The sequence below is a fragment of the Mustelus asterias genome, chromosome 7, assembly GCF_964213995.1.
Source record: "Mustelus asterias chromosome 7, sMusAst1.hap1.1, whole genome shotgun sequence".
Classification (NCBI taxonomy): Eukaryota; Metazoa; Chordata; class Chondrichthyes; order Carcharhiniformes; family Triakidae; genus Mustelus; species Mustelus asterias.
This window is the reverse complement of record NC_135807.1, coordinates 61616403-61636569: the sequence shown is the minus strand read 5'-3', so window position 1 is coordinate 61636569 and position 20167 is coordinate 61616403. Positions and strand designations below refer to the sequence as shown.

The 20167-nt window shown below is 43.2% G+C and overlaps 1 protein-coding gene across 1 annotated transcript in view; it reads right to left on the bottom strand.

The window, feature by feature from the left end:
* LOC144496098 (chloride channel protein C-like) overlaps positions 1-20167 on the bottom strand; it is a 99901-nt gene that overhangs the window by 38936 nt on the left and 40798 nt on the right. The window contains exon 12 of the mRNA XM_078217068.1: positions 10745-10911. Within this exon, the coding sequence (XP_078073194.1) occupies positions 10745-10911 (167 nt within the window). The remainder of the gene's footprint in view (positions 1-10744; positions 10912-20167) is intronic.

Below are 20167 nucleotides of genomic sequence, written 5' to 3'. Positions count from 1 at the left end.
CTGACTAGTTGCACGCATCAATGCGTCAATAGTTCAACAATCATTTTCACAGGCATTGGTGCACATATCTGCTACCGCCATGTGAAACTAGTTCCACTATCTCTAGATTGATGTAGTGGCAGAACTCTGCTACATGCTGAAAGAACATTAGCGGCTCACACACGGCACAGGGCTAGCATAGTCAGGGACACGAGGGAAACTGCAAGCTTGCTCCTTTCCACTTCCAGACACCATAAAATTGACTGCAATTAGTATAGTATCATATTGACAAAATTTAGTAGTGACTTGCATGAAAATTGTCAGTAATAATTAATCAAAAGCCACAATTTTGACTTGCACCTGGCAGGTTGAGCTTAACAATGGCCTGTGCTGCCAACATGATGCTTGAGCCATTTTAACACTTGGCTCTCAATTAAATACACATGGCAGGCTGCCTCCCAATCCAGGCATGAATCATACAGCCTGTCAGACTCTCACATGCCACTTAAGAGTAAACCTTCTGAACAGCATTGAAAGAAGGAATGCACCTCTGAAAGTGAGGTTGTATCCCTGCTTGTTATATTGCTGGGTAACCTAATTTTGCTGGTCTTTCCCTGCACTGCAGCACCAGTCAGGAAGATACAGACAGTGAACAAGTTGAATAGAAGAGCTGCCCGCATCCCCTCTCCCAGTCTCATTCTCAGAAGTTTTAATTGATGAGTTGGGAGAGGGAGATCCTTCTCTTCCCCATCACCTCTATAAGCACCCCAAGAGTAAGAGCAGCTCAAGTCTGGACAATGACATTCCCTACACCCCCCTCCTCCCAGTGTCATTACATATTCCTACCCCAAATTAATATTTTTAAGGCAGAACTAGATAGATTCTTGATTAATAAGAGGGTGAAAGGTTATCGGGGACAGTTTGGAATGTGGGGTAGAAGTTACAATCAAATCAGCCATGGTCTTATCGAATGGCGGAGGGGCCAAGTGGCCTATTCCTGCTCCTAATTCATATGTTTGTATGTTCATATGTTTGTCTTTAACCATTGACTGTCTTATCGGATTATCTGCACATAACTTATATTTCATAAAACACAGACATTTTATGAATACTATTACCAAAACTGAATCATAAATTCCATGAAGGCAGATTCCAGTGACTGTATGAATTGACTTGAAAAGGATAGGTTGGGAGTGGCAGTGGCAAATAAAGAATAATAATCAAACTTCATACTGTTGGCAGGGAAGGGAACCTCACCCACCCAGACCACATATTGGGAATCCAGGCATCCTTTCCGACAATTAATTTTAAATGGTTGGAAAATCACGCATCAAAATTTCTGATGCGCAGTTCTTGTGGGTGCAGCTCCCTCAAAATGCCTTAAAGAGCCAGAATTCTGAGGTACTGTGCAGTCTCAATTACTATTGCTATTTCAAGGCAATGTTGGTATCAATGTGGCCTAAAGTATTTCCCACATTAATTTTTCCTTTGTAAAACTTAAATAGTTGCAGTTTACGGCCAACACCTTTCTACTCCCTGTGCATTGAACAATTTGTACAGAGGAACTATGAATACTTGGGATGCAGCCATAATTAAATACTGGCAAGTGGGTAGAAACCATTGGAGCCAAAAATGGAAAATAAAAACGTCTGGTTCTTTTGACAGATTTTGTGCAGAAATCAAATATTCCATTGTACTCATCAAGCGATCCTTTCATAGTGCTCTAATTTTCCCTGCCATTATGCTATATATATGTCGTTTGTTATTAATGTGTTTTTACAATGTTGAGAGTGAAAGCTGTGTTGCACCATCCCAGGACAATTGCTATTATGAACTGTTAAATTCAACCACCACAAAAATCAAATGAGTCTGCCGATCAAGGAAATCATAATCAATGTTTCCATCCCCTGAAGCACAGTCCTCCTGTCACTCAAAACTGTCATTATTACCCTCGCCTAAAAATTCGTTCATGTACCTTCCACTTTCATTAGTTACTGCCATTACTACCCTATCAGCTATCTTCCTTTCTTCCCAAATATTGTTGTACATTTTGTACAGGGCGGCACGGTAGCACAGTGGTTAGCACTGTGGCTTCACAGCTCCAGGGACCTGGGTTTGATTCCCAGCTTGGGTCACTGTCTGTGTGGAGTTTGCACATTCTCCCCGTGTCTGCGTGGGTTTCCTCTGGGCGCTCCGGTTTCCTCCCACATCCAAAGATGTGCAGGTTAGGTTGATTGGCCATGCTAAAATTGCCCTTTAGTGCCCTGAGATGCGTAGGTTAGAGGGATAAGCGGGTAAATGTGTAGGGATATGGGTGTAGGGCCTGGGTGGGATTGTGGTCGGTGTAGACTCGATGGGCCAAATGGCCTCTTTCTGCACTGTAGGGTTTCTATGATTCTATGATTTTTTTCACCTCTCAATCTGTGCACCACTCTCTTGTAACTCATTGGTTCAGCTTTTGCCTTTTACAAAACACCTTGTGTTCTACATGAGTACATCCTTTGTGACTATGATCTTGAAACACTAGTCTTCCTCATCCTCCTCAACTTCACAGCTTTATACATAGTGAGCACACCATCCTCTTTTAAAACCTCCCCAGTGACATGGTAACAGGTGCCAATACAAGAACAAGTTATAGCAGAACCTGCTCCTCTCCAATTGGTCTCTTCAACCATCAGCAAAATGAATGGATTGGATTCGCAGCATGTCCATCATCATACATAGGTGATAATCCCATCTTCATTTCCTCACTTACATATACTGCTCCTTGATGACAATGTCTGCAGATATGAGGTCAGCTTCCATGTCTACACTAATGACAACCAGCTCAATTTCTTTCACCCATAAATAGCCTCTGCAATGCCAGACTACTTGTCCAAAATTTAGTCCTTTAAAAAAATTATTTCATGGGATGTGGATGTCACTGGCGAAGCCAACATTTGTTGCTCATCCCTAATTGCCCTTAAAAAGGTGGTAGCTAGCTTATTGAACCGTTGCAGTCCCTCTGGTGCAGGTACACCCACAGTGCTGTTAATGAGGAAGTGCCAGGATTGGCGGCACGGTAGCACAGTGGTTAGCACTGCTGCTTCACAGCTCCAGGGTCCCGGGTTCGATTCCTGGCTCGGGTCACTGTCTGTGTGGAGTTTGCACATTCTCCTCGTGTTTGCGTGGGTTTCCTCCGGGTGCTCCAGTTTCCTCCCACAGTCCAAAGATGTGCGGGTTAGGTTGATTGGCCAGGTTAAAATTGCCCCTGAGATGCGTAGGTTAGAGGGATTAGCGGGTAAATATGTGGGGGTAGGGCCTGGGTGGGATTGTGGTCGGTGCAGACTCGATGGGCCGAATGGCCTCCTTCTGCACTGTAGGGTTTCTATGATTTCTATGATTTCGGCCCTGGCACTTCAGGGTGGTGTATAGTTTGGAGAGAACTTCCAAATGGTGGTGTACTCATGCATCTGCTGTTATCCTTCTAGGTGGTAGAGGTCATGGGTTTGGAAGGTGTTGCCTAAGGTACCTTGGTGAGCTCCTGCAGTGCATCTTGCACTGAGTACACGCAGCTGCCACTGTGCGTCAGTTGTGGATGGAGTGAAAGTTTAAGATGATGGATGGGGTGCTGTGGAAGTGGAGAGTATTCCATCACATTCCTGACTTATGCCTTGTAGATGGTGAACAGAACCTTTCTGATCAAGGGTAACACCCAGTATATCGAAAGTGGGAGATTCAGCTATGGTAATGCAATTGAATGTCAAGGGGGGATGGTTAGATTCTCTATTGTTGAAGATGATCATTATCTGGCATTTGGTGTGGCTTGAATGTTATTTCCTATTTTTTAGCCCTAGACTGAATGTTGTCCAGGTCTTACTGCATGTGGACATGGACTGCTTCAGTATCTGAGGAATTATGAACGGCGCTGAACGTTATGCAAACATTAATGAACATCACCAATTCTGACTTTATGATGGAGGGGAGGTCATTCATGGAACAGCTGAAGATGGTTGGGCCCAAGACACTACCCTGCAGAATTCCTGCAGCAATGTCATGGGACTGAAACGATTGGCTTCCAAGAACCATATCCATCTTCCTTTGTGCTAGGTACGACTACATCCAGTGGAGAGTTTTCCCCTGAATCCCAATTACTTCAATTTTGCCAGGGCTCCATGGTGCCACATTTGGTCAAATGCTAATTTGATGTCCAGGGCAGTCACCCTCACCTCCTTTCCTGAGTTCAGATCTTTCTTTATCCATGTTAGGACCAAGGATGGAATGAGATCAGGTCTGAGTGACCCTAGCAGAATGAAACTGAGTATCAGTGAGCAAGTTATCGCTGTGTCAGTGCCATTTGATCGTAATTTCTTTGTAGTATGCCTTTGAGTGATAGCAGCATGGTAAAAGAGAAGTGTGTCATATGATCCAGTCGCTTGTGAGCAGAACGCAGCACACATGGCTCTGTGTTGACGTCTTCATGTTTTCTATCCTCAGGCAGTCCTTTAACAATCTGTACCTCTGTTCTGCCATTCATGCATTCTGATCATTTAATGGACACTTTTAGTACCTTCTCAGCCTTCTGTATCCTCATTTACATTCCCTTTCCAACCACCCCCCCAACCCTCATAGTATAAATCTCCACTGATTCTCTTTGCTCTCAGCTCTGACGAAGGGTCATCTAGACTCGAAACATTGGCTCTGTTCTCTCCCCACAGATGCTGTCAGACCTGCTGAGATTTTCGAGAAATTTCTGGGGTTTTTTCTCTCCATGTGTATCTGTTCTCACGTGCCTATTTTAAATAAAAGAACCTGTTTACATAATCCCTTATGAGTGATTGGTGCCTCTACATCACCATAAAAACACGACATGGTGTTCAGCAGTGGGTAAGCAGCATGGCGGCAAGATTTAAGTACAGGTTCTGACATGGTGAACAGCCTTAGATCAGCATTAGATGGCATGATGTGACCTTTGACATTTTAGTCAGAACGCAGTGAAGACCATAAGACATAAGAGCAGAATTAGGCCACTCGGCCCATCGAGTCTGCTCCGCCATTCAATCATGGCTGATATTTTTCTCATCCCCATTCTCCTGCCTTTTCCCCATAACCCGTGATCCCCTTATTAATCAGGAACCTATCTATCTCTGTCTTAAAGACACTCAATGACCTGGCCTCCGCAGCCTTCCGCGGCAAAGAGTTCCACAGATTCATCACTCTCTGGCTGAAGAAATTCCTCCTCATCTCTGTTTTAAAGGATCGTCCCTTTAGCCTGAGGTTGTGAAGTTGCTAAATTGTGACTGTTGAAGGTGCAGTGTGCTGACTGCACAGAAAAACCTTGAAGATATAGTAAATAGAAAGCTGGTAAGCGAACAAACCCTTCATGGTGAGATTGCAGCATATAACCTGGCAGTTCCATAAGTGGGACAGGGCATCGAGAGAACCAGCATCGGGTTAGCTCTGTCAGGTAAGGCGAGGGACTGAGGCTTGGCCAATCGATAGTAAGAGAAGGAGAGTCAAACAAAGAAAAAAACAAACAAAGCCATCATAGAAATGGGCCAGAGAAGGCCACGATTATAACAGGTGGCTTTGGGAGTTGCTAAATAATAAATTAAATAAAACAAGGTGGAAGGTCAAATGGATAGTGTCAAAATGTCCACAAAATTGCCCAGTTTGAATTGGGATGCAGTTGATCTACTATCTGAATTCAAAATGTTTGAACAGCATACAGAGCTGTGGTTTCTTGATTCAGGTGTGTCTGAACCAGACAAGCAAGCCATAAATATATGCCGAGCAAATGGGAATTGAGGGATAGACAGGCTGAATCCATCAGCAATAAAAGTGCTAAAGGATCCCAAAGGATATGGGGTGGGATTCTCTGGCCATGTTCACCCCAAGAATTCCCACCATGGATTTTATGGGGCAAATTTTCCCATTCCACCCACCATGGGAATTGTAGCAGGCGAGGGATGGACCATGGAAAAGTCCGTTGATCTCGGGCAGGATTTTCTGGTTTCACGGTGAGCGCAGCCGGAAAATCCTGCCCTATATCTATCTGAGACAGCAGACAGAGTCTCAGTTTAATGTCTCATTTGAAAACAATTCTAACAATGAGGTATTCACTCAATATTGCATTGAAGTTTCAGTTTAGATCATGGATCCACAGGCAGAAGTGCTATCAACTGAGTCAAGACTGATTAACTGTGTTCCTGCAATTTTCCAATATGGACTGGAAATGGGTAATATGGAAAATACGCTCTTGTATATCAACTATAGGGAGAAAATCCACATTAGTGTGAATTTGAACAATAAAGAGACTGTCTTTGCCTTTTGGGAGAAGGTTAGGTTTTTAATCTATTCTGCACTCACACCAAAATCAAACAACGAAGAATTTATTAGTTGATGCGCTACTAGGAACTAACTCCCAGATGCATTTAGATTTGGATTCACACCACTCATAATTCCGCTGGTTTGAATCCAGTGTAAAATAAAATAGAGCAGTGTGCAGACAGGGAGTAATTTCAGATTGGTAGTTATAGTATCCGTTTGCAGCTGCCTTGTTTGTCCAGGCAGTTACCCAACTGGCATGAACACTTGTTATGTTTCATAGTAGATTTGACATCCACAGAGATTTCTGAAGGAAACATTTCAGATGGATTTCCTTGTCATTTTCTTTTCCATTGGCAGCTTTATCTCACTCGATTGCCTTTAGATCTTTTCCTTCACTTCAAATGATGCTTTTCTCAGATACTCATCTACTCAACCCTATGAGCACATTCTCCAGCTTGCTAAATCAATAAAGTGTCTCCTATTACTGGGAGACACTATTGCTGCTTTCCAATAGCTCAAATAAACTGAGACGCCCTGATTTCCTCAGATTGAGCTGTTCTCCCCTACAATTTAGGAAACCCTTTTATTTAAATCGGTTCTCTTCATGTGAAAATGTGTATAGTGAAGTTGGCTTGCCCTTGACATTCAATGGCATTACCATCGCCGAATCCTCCACTATCAACATCCAGGGGATTGCCATTGACCAGAAACTGAACTGGACTAGTCATATAAAAGATGTGACTATCAGAACAGGTCAAAGGCTAGGAATTCTGTGGCAAGTAACTCACCACCTGACTCCACAAAGTCTGTCCACCATCTACAAGGCACAAGTCAAGAATGTAATGCAATACATTCTTGCACTTACCTGGATGAGTGCAGCTCCGACAACACTCAAGAAGCTTGACACCATCCAGGACAAGGTAGCCCACTTGATTTCTATCCCTTCCACAAACATTCAATCCTTCCACCACCGACAAACAGTGGCAACCATGTGTACCATCTACAAGATGCACTGCAAGAACTCACCAAGGTTCCTTAGGCAGCACTTTCCAAACCCATGACCACTACAAGCTAGAAGGGCAAGAGCAGCAGTTACCTGGGTACACCATCACCTGGAGGTTCCCCTCCAAGTCACTCACCATCCTGATTTGGAAATATCATAGGAACCTTATGGTACAGAAAAAGGCCATTTGGCCCATCGAGTCTGCACCAACAACAATCCTATCTAGGCCCTATCCCCGTAAAACCACATACTTACTCCACTAACCTACACATCCCAGGCCACTAAAGGGCAATTGAGACTAGAATCAAAACTCAAATCTATTCTGGCAGTGGTGGGACTCGAACCCAAGCCTCCGCAAAGACTGGAGCCTTAATCTAGCACCTTAGACCACTCGACCACGCTACCACACTTATAACACTTTTCCTTCACTGTCACTGGATCAAAATCCTAGAATTCCCTCCCTAATATCACTGTGGGTGTATCTTCACCTCAGGGACTGCAGTGGTTCAAGAAGGCTGCTCACAACCACCACCTTCTCAAGGGTCATTAGGGAAGGCCAATAAATGCTGCATCCCATAATTGAACATAAAAACAAAAGAACATAAGAACTAGGAGCAGGAGTAGGCCAGCTAACCCCTCGGACCTGCTCCGCCATTCAATAAGATCATGGCTGATCTTTTTGTGGACTCAGCTCCACTTACCCACCCGCTCACCATAACCCTTACTTCCTTTACTGTTCAAAAATGTATCTATCCTTGCCTTATAAACATTCAATTAGATAGCATCAACTGCTTCACTGGGCAGGGAATTTCACAGATTCACAACCCTTTGGGTGAAGAAGTTCCTCCTCAACTCAGTCCTAAATCTGCTCCCCCTTATTTTGAGGCTATGCCCCCTAGTCCTAGTTTCACCTGCCAGTGGAAACAACCTCCATGCTTCTATCTTATCTATTCCCTTCATAATCTTATATGTTTCTATAAGATCCCCCCTCATTCTTCTGAATTCCAATGAGTGTAGCCCCAGTCTACTCAGTCTCTTCTCATAAGCCAACCCTCTCAACTCCAGAATCAATCTAATGAATCTCCTCTGCACCCCTCCAGTGCCAGTATATCCTTTCTCAAGTAAGGAGACAAAACTGTACACAGTACTCCAGGTGTGGCCCCACCAACACCTTATACAGCTGCAACATAACCTCGCTGTTTTTAAACGCCATCCCTCTAGCAATGAAGGACAAAATTCCATTTGCTTTCTTAATTACCTGCTGCACCTGCAAACCAATTCCATGTGATTCTTTCACAAGGACACCTAGGAAAAAAAGGCTGATGCTCAGTGGGGCCTACAATTTATCTGTTCACAGTTGATGGAGCAATAATGTTGACAGCATCATGCATACAATTATGATTGCACCAAAAGTTGCCTCCTTCAGTAAAGTGTTGTTTCATTCCAAAGCTCAGGCTACATGCTGAGGGGCCAATTAAAGCTTGGGGCAACCGCTGCACAATTGCAATGGAGAAAGGTCGCTGTCTAAGTCCTTTCAGTCATAGTGCACCAAGAGGTGTGGAATTGTATAGAACTCCCTTGAACTGTATGACTCACATTAAATGTATACAGCGAATATTACATGTGTATCACAATTGTCTAGAAGCACCTCAGAGTGCAAGTTAATCTGGGTAAACAACTTAAATACCATTGAACCATTTGTAATGACCATTTTGATATGTCTGTAATGTTTCTTTGACTGTATTGAAGCACCTCAGAATGCAACATGATCCATGTAGAAAACCGGAATATCATTGCACTGTGTGCTGGCCACTTTTGAAATGTTTGTAATGCTCTTCCAGATATTTTAGGAAAAATGTATATTATTGCAATTAAAGTTTATTTATTAGTGTCACAAGTAGGCTTACATTAACACTGCAATGAAGTTACTGTGAAAATCCCCTAGTCGCCATACTCTGGCGCCTGTTCAGGTACACTGAGGGAGAATTTAGCATGGCCAATGCACCTAACTAGCACGTCTTTCGGACTGTGGGAGGAAACCGGTGCACCCGGAGAAACCCACACAGACACAGGGAGAACATGCAGATTCCGCACAGACAGTGACCCAAGCGGGAATCGAACCTGGGTCCCTGGCGCTCTGAGGCAGCAGTGCTAACAACTGTGCCACCATATCCAGCCATCAGGGTCTATCGACTCAATTAGAGGACTGGCAACTCAGCAGCCTCACCAGTGGTACTGCCAATGCTGGCTATTGCTGAGGCTGCAGCGCCAGGCAGAGGGCATCTCAATGACCAAGCTACCTTGAGGAAACTTGAAGTAGGTTGATCTGGGTTCAGGCAGGCCAGCCCAGAGGATCATGGATGGGTGGGAGGGGCATCTTGAAGCACCAGGGGACTGTTTCCATGAGGGTAGCCATTAATAACTGGGGGACCACTCCAGAGTCATCCAGGAAGCATTAGGTTTCATTGGGTTGTTACCCCATTCAGTAGTGGTCCCTCCTGGTGTCGGCGAAATGCCCTTGAAGGCGGAAATGGGTCCTTAATTTGTCACTGAGAAGACCCAACTGACCTCCTGGCAGGCACCCAAACTGCCATCTTTCTCACCAATATAGCATGGAGGCTCCCCTGTTGGTGCCTTCCCCTGCCATTTTTTCACCCTTTCATCCTAGCTCATCCCCAAAGGGTCTGAAAATTCAGCACACCAATGTTGTCACAAGAAACACCAAGCATTTCTAGCAACCAGAATGCAAACTGAGGCAGAGTAAATATGAATGCCTTTTTTGGGTGTCGCTGGCTAATTTAATGCCTATCCCTAATAACCCTTGAGAAGATGAACTGTCTTCTTGAACTGCTGCAGTGCTGTTAGGAAAGATGTTCTCAGATTGTGACCCAGTGACAGTGTAGGAATGGCGATATAATTGCAAGTCAGAATGGTAAGTGGCTTGGAGCGGATCTTGTAGGTGGTGGTGTTTCTATGTATTTGCTGCCCTTGTCCTTCTTGGTGGTATAGGTCACGGGTTTGGAAAGTGCTGCCAAAGGAGCTTTGGTGAGTAGCTGTAGTGCATCTTGTAAATTGTACATAGTGCTGCCACTGCATCAGTGGTGAAGGGAGTGAATGTTTGTGGATGGTTTGCCAATCAAGTGGCTGATTTGACTTGGCTGTTGTTAAGCTTCTTGAGTGTTGTTGGCGTTCCCCTCATTCAAGCGAGTGGGGAGTACTCCATTACACTTCTGAATTGTGCTTTGCAGATGCTGGACAGATTTTGGGAAGTCAGGAGGTGAATTACTCGCCGCAAGGTTCCTAGCCTCTAACCTGCTCCTGCAGCCACAGTATCTATTTGGCTAGACCAGTTAAGCTTCTGGTGAATGGTAACCCCACTCAACAATAGTAAAACCACTGAAATTTTGTTCCGAGAGGATGCTGGAACTGTTGGATGGTTCAAAAGGTACTTACACTTTCTTCTGGTATAAGACACTTGGCTCTGGCTCCAGGAATGGAATGCATTTTTGTTTCAATAAAGAACTGTACAACGAATGGTTGAAGAAATCTCCAGTCATTCTGGCCATCATGACAGCTACCATTATTGGCATTACCGACTGTACATCATTGGTTAGTTCCACCTATAAGAATATTGGAAATATCAGGTCAGATTTGAAAAAACTTACCATTAGTACAAACTCAATAATATAATATAATAAGGAAAGTTATATCTTAATTTAAAATTAGGTTTAGGAAGGATTTATTTTAAATGAGAACTTAACAGCTTTTCACCAACTCTTGAAAATCTCTACCTACCTTTGATGCCAAAAAGATCTTCTTGCTATTGTTTTCATATGGACCACCTCGGTGGGTTCTTGATGAAGTTTCTCTTACCAATCTCTCTCTAAACCTGATAGATTGATGACTCTTAAAACCCATAGGCAACGGCTTTGGTCTACACTCAGTTTATTTCTACACTTACCTTTGGGAGCAGAGAGCACTGGACCTGCACGGGACACCTTTCTGGGAGCAGAGGATAAAGGGAGTGCAAGGCTCAGGGATCTCACTTACCTTCAGGCAGCGGAGAGCACCGGACCTGCGAGGGACACTCTTCTGGAAGCAGAGGATAAAGCGAACACGAGGCTCGGGACCCTTCGAGGGACATTCCTCTGGGGGTGGAGGATAAAGAGAACTCGAGGCTCAGGGACCTCGGAGAGAGTGAGACTCAGGGTGCTCAGCCAAATCTTCATTCACAGCAGTGGGACCGGAGAATCCCAGCCACGGGCGAAGTCAGAGAATTCCAACCACTATCTGACACCGAACAACATAAGGTCAAATTTGGTCAGATTTGCCAGGTTTTAAGGAGTACCTTAAAGGAAAAAAGTGAGTTAGAGAAGTAGAGAGATGCAGGGAGTGAATTCCAGAAATTGGAGTGTAGGCAATTGAAGGCACGACCACCAATCATGGAGCAATAAAATTGGGGATGCACAGAAGGTCAGCGTTAAAGGAGCATTGATATCTTGGAGGGTTGTGAGCTGGAAAAGATTACAAACATAGGCAGGGATTGATGGCATGGAGGGAGAACTTTAAATGAAGCCGTTGCTTGATAGGGGAATGGGACTTTCCTGGTGTTAAAACAGGAGCAGGAAAGGTCCAGATGACCAAGTTTACAAAGGGGAGAATGTGGGACACCAGCCAGGAGTGTGTTACCCCAATCAGAATAAACAGAATTTTCCTGACTATAGCATTAAGCTTTAGACACTACACTTTACAGGATCAGTTCTGGATTTATTTTGTTTGGAGCAAGATTCTATAACAGTGGGATACAAAAGATGTTTTTTACAGTAAAAGAATCCTTTGTTGAAAACTTTATTTTTTAAACATGTTTATAAACTGATGTTATTTATCAGAAACTGACCCTTTTGATAGTTTTCCATTTTGTTCAAGAGTTAGTTTATGTATTAAATACCCAAAATGGATTTTCCAAAGAACCAAGTACTCGTCTGGATATTATTTGTGTGTATTTATTAACAACATAATTATACAGGATATCTCAGTTAATCTTAGTAATGGGTTCCTGCCCAAGGGTGGCTTAGTCCTTGAATTTATTCCATTCGCTTCTCGTTACATGATGCTCATTTTAGCTTCTGGTTCAAAGTGTACAACTACTGCAGAACTGTTCATTATCTTCTCGCAATTCAAAATTTTAGGTAAAATATATGAAATATAATCTACATCCACATAGTAGTTTTTGGTGTGTGGTTTTCTCTGAACAAAAGAACAGTGTCAAATTTCTCAAAAAATCTTCAGTTGTTTGGAATGGTTATGTTAAGCTTTTGGCAAACGAGATGCCTAAACAAAGCACTGAATTTGAAGATTTACTCTTTAGTTTACTGCAACAGGAAGTTGTCTGGCTTTTGATCTGCCTTGTTTCTTTAGCCAGTGCAGTTGAAGTATTAATGCTATTACTGTGAGAAGCCTGTGAGGAGCTTTATCGAGCCTGGTTCACTTGAAATAATGATTTGACAGTTTCTTCACTTCAGTGCACAAATTATGTACCAGGTCTATGTTGCCTCAATTAGTAACATTTTACAAGGTATCAAACTACTATATTTTCATACTACGCTATGAAAAATTCTTTTGATTTGTGTTTCTCAATCCTTACTCAGCATGTGAATCCACGGAAGAACCTGATAACAGATGGACAAGTAATCCAGCAGTTGGAAGCTGCGGTTTCACCACTTATCCTTTTACTATATCTTCCTACTAGACAGCAGTTAATGAAAGCTGGTTATTAAAAAAGATCTAGGGGGGGAGTTTTCCCCTCCCACCCGCCACAGGAATCAAAGCGGGCAGGGAGCGCACCATGCAAAGGTCCGTTGACCTCGGGCGGGATTTTCCAGTTTGGGGCAAGCATGGCCAGAAAATCCCGCCCATAGTGTCAATATTTTCTACAAGACTTATTTTGGACTATATATTTATATTCAGGGGATGTGAGCATCATTGGCTAGACCAGCATTTATTGTCCATCCCTACTTGCCCTTAAGAAGGGTGCTGTGGGTGGCATGGTGGCACAGTGGTTAGCACTGCTGCCTCACAGTGCCAGGGACCTGGGTTCAATTCCTGGCTTGGGTCACTGTCTGTGTGAAGTTTGCACATTCTCCCCGTGTCTGCGTGGGTTTCCTCCGGGTGCTCCGGTTTCCTCCCACAGTCCAAAGATGTGCGGGTTAGGTTGATTGGCCATGCTAAATTACCACGCAGACACGGGGAGAACGTGCAAACTTCGCACAGACAGTGACCCGAGTTTGGAATTGAACCCGGGTCCCTGGCACTGTGAGGCAGCAGTGCTAATCACTGTGCCACCGTGCCATTCTTTGAGAGGAGCTTGCAGGTTGTGGTGTTCCCTTGAACCTGCTGGCCTTGTCCTTCGAGGTGGTAAAGGTCACATGTTTGGAAGGTGCTGTTGAAGGCGTCTTGGTGAATTGCTGCAGTGTATATTGTAGACGGTACATACTGCTGCCACTGTGGAGGTAATGAATGATTAAGGTGGCGGATGGGATGCCAATCAGGTAGGCTGCTTTGTTCTGGATGGTGTCCGCTTGAGTGTTGTAGGAGCTGCACTCATCCAGCCAAGTGGAGAGTATTCCATCATAATCCTGACTTGTGCTTTGTAAATGGTTGACAGGCTTATGGAGTCAGCTGATGAGTTACTTGCTGCAGAATTCCCAGCCTCTGATCTGCTCTTGTGGCCACAGTAAAAACATGAGAACAGGAGCATGCCATTCAGCCCATCAAATCTGCTTTGCCATTCAATTAGATCATGGCTTTCCCATTACTTTCCCACACTATCTCCATGTCCCTTGATGTCATTAGTCTCCAGGAACTTATTGAATCTGTTTTGAAGATGCTTAATGAATGAGTTTCCACAGTGCTCTGGGGTAGAGAAGTCCAAAGATTCACCACCGTCTGGAGTGAAGAAATTCATCCTCATCTCAGTCTTAAATGGCCTTACTCATATTCTGAGACTGTGTCCCCTGGTTTTAGACTCACCAGTAAGAAGTCTCACAACACCAGGTTAAAGTCCAACAGGTTTATTTGGTAGCAAATACCATAAGCTTTCGGAGCAATGCTCCTTCGTCAGATGGAGTGGTCTCTGTTCTCAAACTGACTCACCAGTCAGGGGAAACACCTTGGGGCAATTCTCCCAGCCCGCTGCGCTGCTTTTGCAGGAATCGGCATGGAGCTGCATAAACTATGCATTATATTATAATTTCCATCTTATTAGTGGGTCTGGACCTGAAATTGTCGAGCTCAACAATCACCAGGCAAGACTGTTCTCTTCCTGTGGGGGAGCACTTCAGCGGTCATGGGCATTCGGCCTCTGATATTCAGGTAAGCGTTCTCCAAGGCGGCCTTCACGACACACAACGGCACAGAGTCGCTGAGCAGAGACTGATAGCCAAGTTCCGCACACATGAGGACGGCCTAAACCGGGATATTGGGTTCATGTCAGTAAGTATTCGCATTCCAACCATTATTCTGTAAATTGAGTTTGTGTCTTTATATGCCCTGTTTGTGAACAGAATTCCCACTCACCTGAAGAAGGAGCTTAAGGCTCCGAAAGCTTGTGGCTTTTGCTACCAAATAAACCTGTTGGACTTTAATCTGGTGTTGTTAAACTTCTTACTGTGTTTACCCCAGTCCAACGCCGGCATCTCCACATCAACACACACATAAACACAAACTTAAAATTAATATTATAATAGTCAGTCCTGTATTTGATTGGGTATTATTGATAAACATCAGGTCAGTCAGGTATTTGCATTGGATATTTACAGTAAAAATGATGTCAGTGATCCATATGATTGGGTATTGAACACGTCACTTTTGCTAAAACAAAGTGGATTGTGCTATAATAGAATCTTAATTTAAAATCTACCTATTGAATGGTCAAAACAGATTCAATAAGTTCCTGGAGACTAATGACATCAAGGGACATGGAGATAGTGTGGGAAAGTAATGGGAAAGCCATGATCTAATTGAATGGTTCCAGGATATTGTCTGCGTGTAAACCAACCACCCCATTCTCCTACTACACCATCACTCTCACCCACACCCTCAACCTCACCCACACTCACCTTCACTCACCCACCTACCCTTACTTACCCTCTGTCACTAAATTGAAAGGGAGTGGGTGCGAAGAGAGGGGAAGAGAAACCTGGAGTGAGGCTTAGTTCTGCCCAAATATGGGTGCACTCTGAGGACCGTGGGAAAGCACTGTGGGCCAGGGAAAGTGGATGGAGAGGAGGGTAAGAGCTAGGGGAAATGAAGAGAGCTTGGAGAAAATGGTGAGAGCCAGGGGAAAAGTAGTGAGAGTCGGGGAAGTGGAGGAAAAGCAGGGAGCGGTGGGGGGGGGGAAGTGGCGCAAGAGCAGTGGGAACGTGGTGAGAGCTGGGGAAATGAGGAGAGAGTGGGAAAAGTGGTGAGAGCCGGGGAAGTGGGGGCGGAGTGTTGTAGACCATGTAGTATTTCTTTAAATACTAGCCATTGACTGTCAAATCTTTCAGCGTCAAATCTTTCAATGTATTTTTCCAATCCACCATAACCAACTTGCCGCTCATAGTACATCATTTCCTTTCTATCAGATTACAGTAGCCATTTTCCATTGACTCCAGTTTTGCTAGGGCCCCTTGATGCCACACTCAGTCAAATGCTGCCTTGATGTTAACAGCTGTCACTCACACCTCAGTGGTGCGCAGACCCTGTGAACATCCACTGTTAGTACAATTAGTGTCAGAGCCCTGGGTGAGAACCACAAATAAAGGTTTCATCAGCTTCCTGAAATGGGTTCTCTTCTAAATAATCAAAGCCAATGTTAGCTTCTAATGTATATTTTGGAAAAATGTAGTGATCATAATGATAGTTGTCAGAAAAATTTAGTTCCTGGGATAGCCTATTTTAATCATGCGGCTCACATTCCACAGTGGGGTCATCTGAAAAATCTGCAGCAGATATTAAAAATTATAATGGTTAGCAATGAGTGACACAATAATGTCAGTTACTTTGTCCATCGTGACAATAATACTTCCTCTATTTTAAAGAAACAATGCACACTGGACCATATCTCCTAAATAAAGGTCAGTTGTGATAAGCTACAGCTTTAACCAATTACACTGTTCTACAACCATTTATTTGCAATGATCTTCCACAGCTGTTGTAACGTGACACATGCTAGGATTGTACCAGTCCTTAGGAGATGGGCAGTGGGAGGGGGATCTGTAAAATCACAGGGAGCCACATTGAGTCATCTCCCTAATATGGCCACGCCACCAGAGCATTTTATCAGCAGCAGGACTGGACAGGGAGCAGCTCCATAGAGACGTGCAGCTTATTATCATAACTAAAAGCCCGATTAGGATTCATCTTATGGTGCTGTCAGTGATTTGCGAACAGTGGAGTGACCCCTGCCATGTGGGAAGGCCGCCAGTAGAGGCAGGGAGATCAAGACATGAAAGCGCTAAGAGGTGGCCATGAGCACGATGGCGAGCCTCCTTGGGCCACAAAAATCTCCCAGCAGGGGGATCCACTCTGGCACTCAGCTCCATGAGTTTTTTTTTTACTTTCCAGGCCCGGTTCTCAAGGCCTGCTGAGGCTTCAGAGATGCCTGGCCTCTGATTGGATCAGCAGCATCAAGAGTCTCCCCATTTTCTGTAATTGGACAGTGAGCCCATGGGCGGCCAATTAAGAGGTCACCTGTTTAAAAATAATCAAACAGGTCCCACTGCCAGCGAGTGCGGCCTCAGGATTTGCTCTTTACTGTGATGCCAGAGGCCTGACGCCTGCAGTAAAATTCAGAACTTTGCTTTCAAAAGTTGGAAACGAGCTCATATTATTGTCAATAACACATTGCTGCATAGTTACTGTTTCAATGCATGCTAACTTCTCTGTCAGGAACACATTCAGATCTTCTTAAAAAAGTGCCAAAATTCTAAAACTTTGGAAATCCTGACACCTTGTGGTGAAACTGAAAACGTCAATGGGAAAACTTCAGTCATATTCCACGATGAACCATGTTTGGGGATTCCTCAGTCAGTAAGGAGGTCTCCTTCTACTTTCTGCCATTGGTGACAGTGTAAGGACTATGTGGGGTGATGGAACATTGGCAGAGAGTAAGAACACATTATTCGGGTAAAGTTTATATTGAGATTTTCTGTTCAGGAAAATACATCAGATTCAAATATGACACAATCTGATACTTCTATACTCAGCGTATGTTTTGCTTTATTCAAATTATCTAGAACATATTGTGCTCAGAAAGACTGAAAGTAAGCCAGAGAGCAAGTCAGGGATAAAGATGATGGGAATTATTTTCATCATCTCTGCAGGGCAGATAATTTGCCAATCATAGAATCCACCAAACTTTAATTTCAATGAAATCAATACAATTAAAATCAGACAACCTCTACAATATTTGGGCCATCTTCTCCACCAGACATCTGGGCAATGGAGGTGAAAATTTACCCCAGAGAATCTTTCCTCATCCTAATTTGAGCTCTTTTTAAAATTGATTTGAAAGTTACTCAGGCAAAGCGAAAGAGAGATAAAGAAATAGAAAGCCAGAGAGAAAAATAGATAAAAGCACATCCAGGAATCAATTGCAAAACATTGAATTCAATGTTTTCACAGCTCTATTAGAAACTTACAAGTCAGAGCACTGTTACACCAATAATCCTTTCTCTTCTTACCAAGCTCTCTACCCTGTTCCCTCTCCTCACTACAAACAGACACTTAAAGGGTAATTTTAATCTAACCTGGCAGCAGGGTTACTGATTCAATCATATCGATTACCTATTTTACACCTTGCCCCATTTTAGTTTACATTGACTGATAAAATGTGCATTACGCACTATGATGTAATCAGAGTCAAGTTACATATTTAAAGGTATCAGAAGAACAAATTAAAAGAGGAATTTGTGGGAGAGAGCCAGACCTCAGCTGGTAAGTTTCATGGGAAACTTTCTATGCCTGCCCACCCAGTCTCCACTGATCTATGCAACTTGATGACAAGAATAGCAAAACCATGGCGGAATTAGAGGGTGAAAATTTATGAAAATGAAACCTAGCCATAGTGCTTAGAGTTTCTTCCTACAAAATTGGCCTTCCATCACTCTGTAATATACAATCTTAAAAGCAATTTTTTAAGCAAACAGCTGACTTTAACTTTGCTTTTCTATTGGCGTTTCAGGTGTCTAATTGTCTCCTTCTTGTATTTACAGCTGATTAAGATTTATTCATGTTTTTTTGGCTGGCCCATTGCCAAAAGTAATACCCAAACTTTATCCCAAAGACTTCAAAAGAAGAAAAGCTGAGAGTAGACTGGACACTTCTTGCAACTCAAGTTAATCCTGATACCAAACCAGCCTGTGCTTGCAAAATTCAAAACTTAGGGCAGGATTTTTCTTCCACTCCACAGCATGTTTGGCAGCAGCAGGAGTCAGTGTGCACTTCCTGGCAGCGGGATCTTATAATACTGCCATTGTCAATGGCACCTCCCGTTAAATGCATCACCACCAGGAAACCAATGGTGGGAGTGTGTCGTCGGTGGGACCTTAAGATCCCACCGGCGTGAACGGGAGCAAAGTTTTGGCAACAGTGTCCAACATTAGATGTGATAATACAATGGACAACATTTGCTATCCAATCCTGATTGTGCTAAGAAATATACCTACAACCAATTTAAGATTATAAGTTGGGCTCATAGTGTGGCTCACTTACATGTGCAAGAAGCTACATATATTATTACAGAGTCCTGTTCTTTACAGACAGAAAGAACATGTGCATAACTGCGCCTATTTCAACTCAACAAAATAAGTGACAATCCAATCTCTGGTTCATTCCCCAGGACAATGCCTGATTAATCAAAGTCAACCTGTCTGGTTTGAACTTAAACAAAGCTGGTGCATTCTCCGTGGCAACGCCACTACCAATCAGAGTCTACTTGTCAACCAATCATCATTCTCTTCTCATGAAGTATAAATTGTTGTTCTCTTTACATTTGGTATTCTTGTGAATGGCCTGGTGAGTGCCAAATGAAAAGCTTCAACATGTGTTTTTTTTTCAGCGATACACAAATGTAATTTGTGTTCAGGTTGTATCAAGTTGCACTCCATTTTTAGCTGCAATGTATTTTATTAATGCTATTTTATAGATTATCAGAATGAAATGTTATTTAATTGGTTATTAACCAATTAGAATGAATATTATTGATCATTCCCTATTATTTATCCATTTTACAACCGGCTTAGGTATAGAAATCTTTTGTGAGATTTCTTAACAAATGATCTCTGGATCAAAAAGTTCAATAAACCCTGCCTTGTTAGGCATGACTTCCCTTTCATAAACTCATTTTTGGCATGGAATCATTGTTTCTGCCTTTGTCTGAATTAAGCTGCTTCATTTAGAATGTTCATTATTTTCTTAAGGTGGATGTCACATTAACCCATTTAATCAGAACTGTACTTTTAAATTTAAAAAATATTGCAACAAATTGTCTAACTCACAAATATCTAATATTTAATGAATTTCAAGAAATTTCAGCCACAGTTCCCCTAAATCTAACTTCTACTTCCATAAATGAAAATGGATTGGGGTTCAATTTTCAACTTAAGGAACAATTGTGTTGCTTAGTTAACAAGGCTTAGTTATGAGGAGAGATTGGGTAAACTGGGGTTGTTCTCCCTGGAAAGACGGAGGATGAGGGGAGACTTAATAGAGGTGTATAAAATTATGAAAGGCATAGATAGGGTGAACGGTGGGAAGCTTTTCCCCAGGTCGGTGGTGACGTTCACGAGGGGTCGTAGGTTCAAGGTGAAGGGGGGGAGGTTTAACACAGGTATC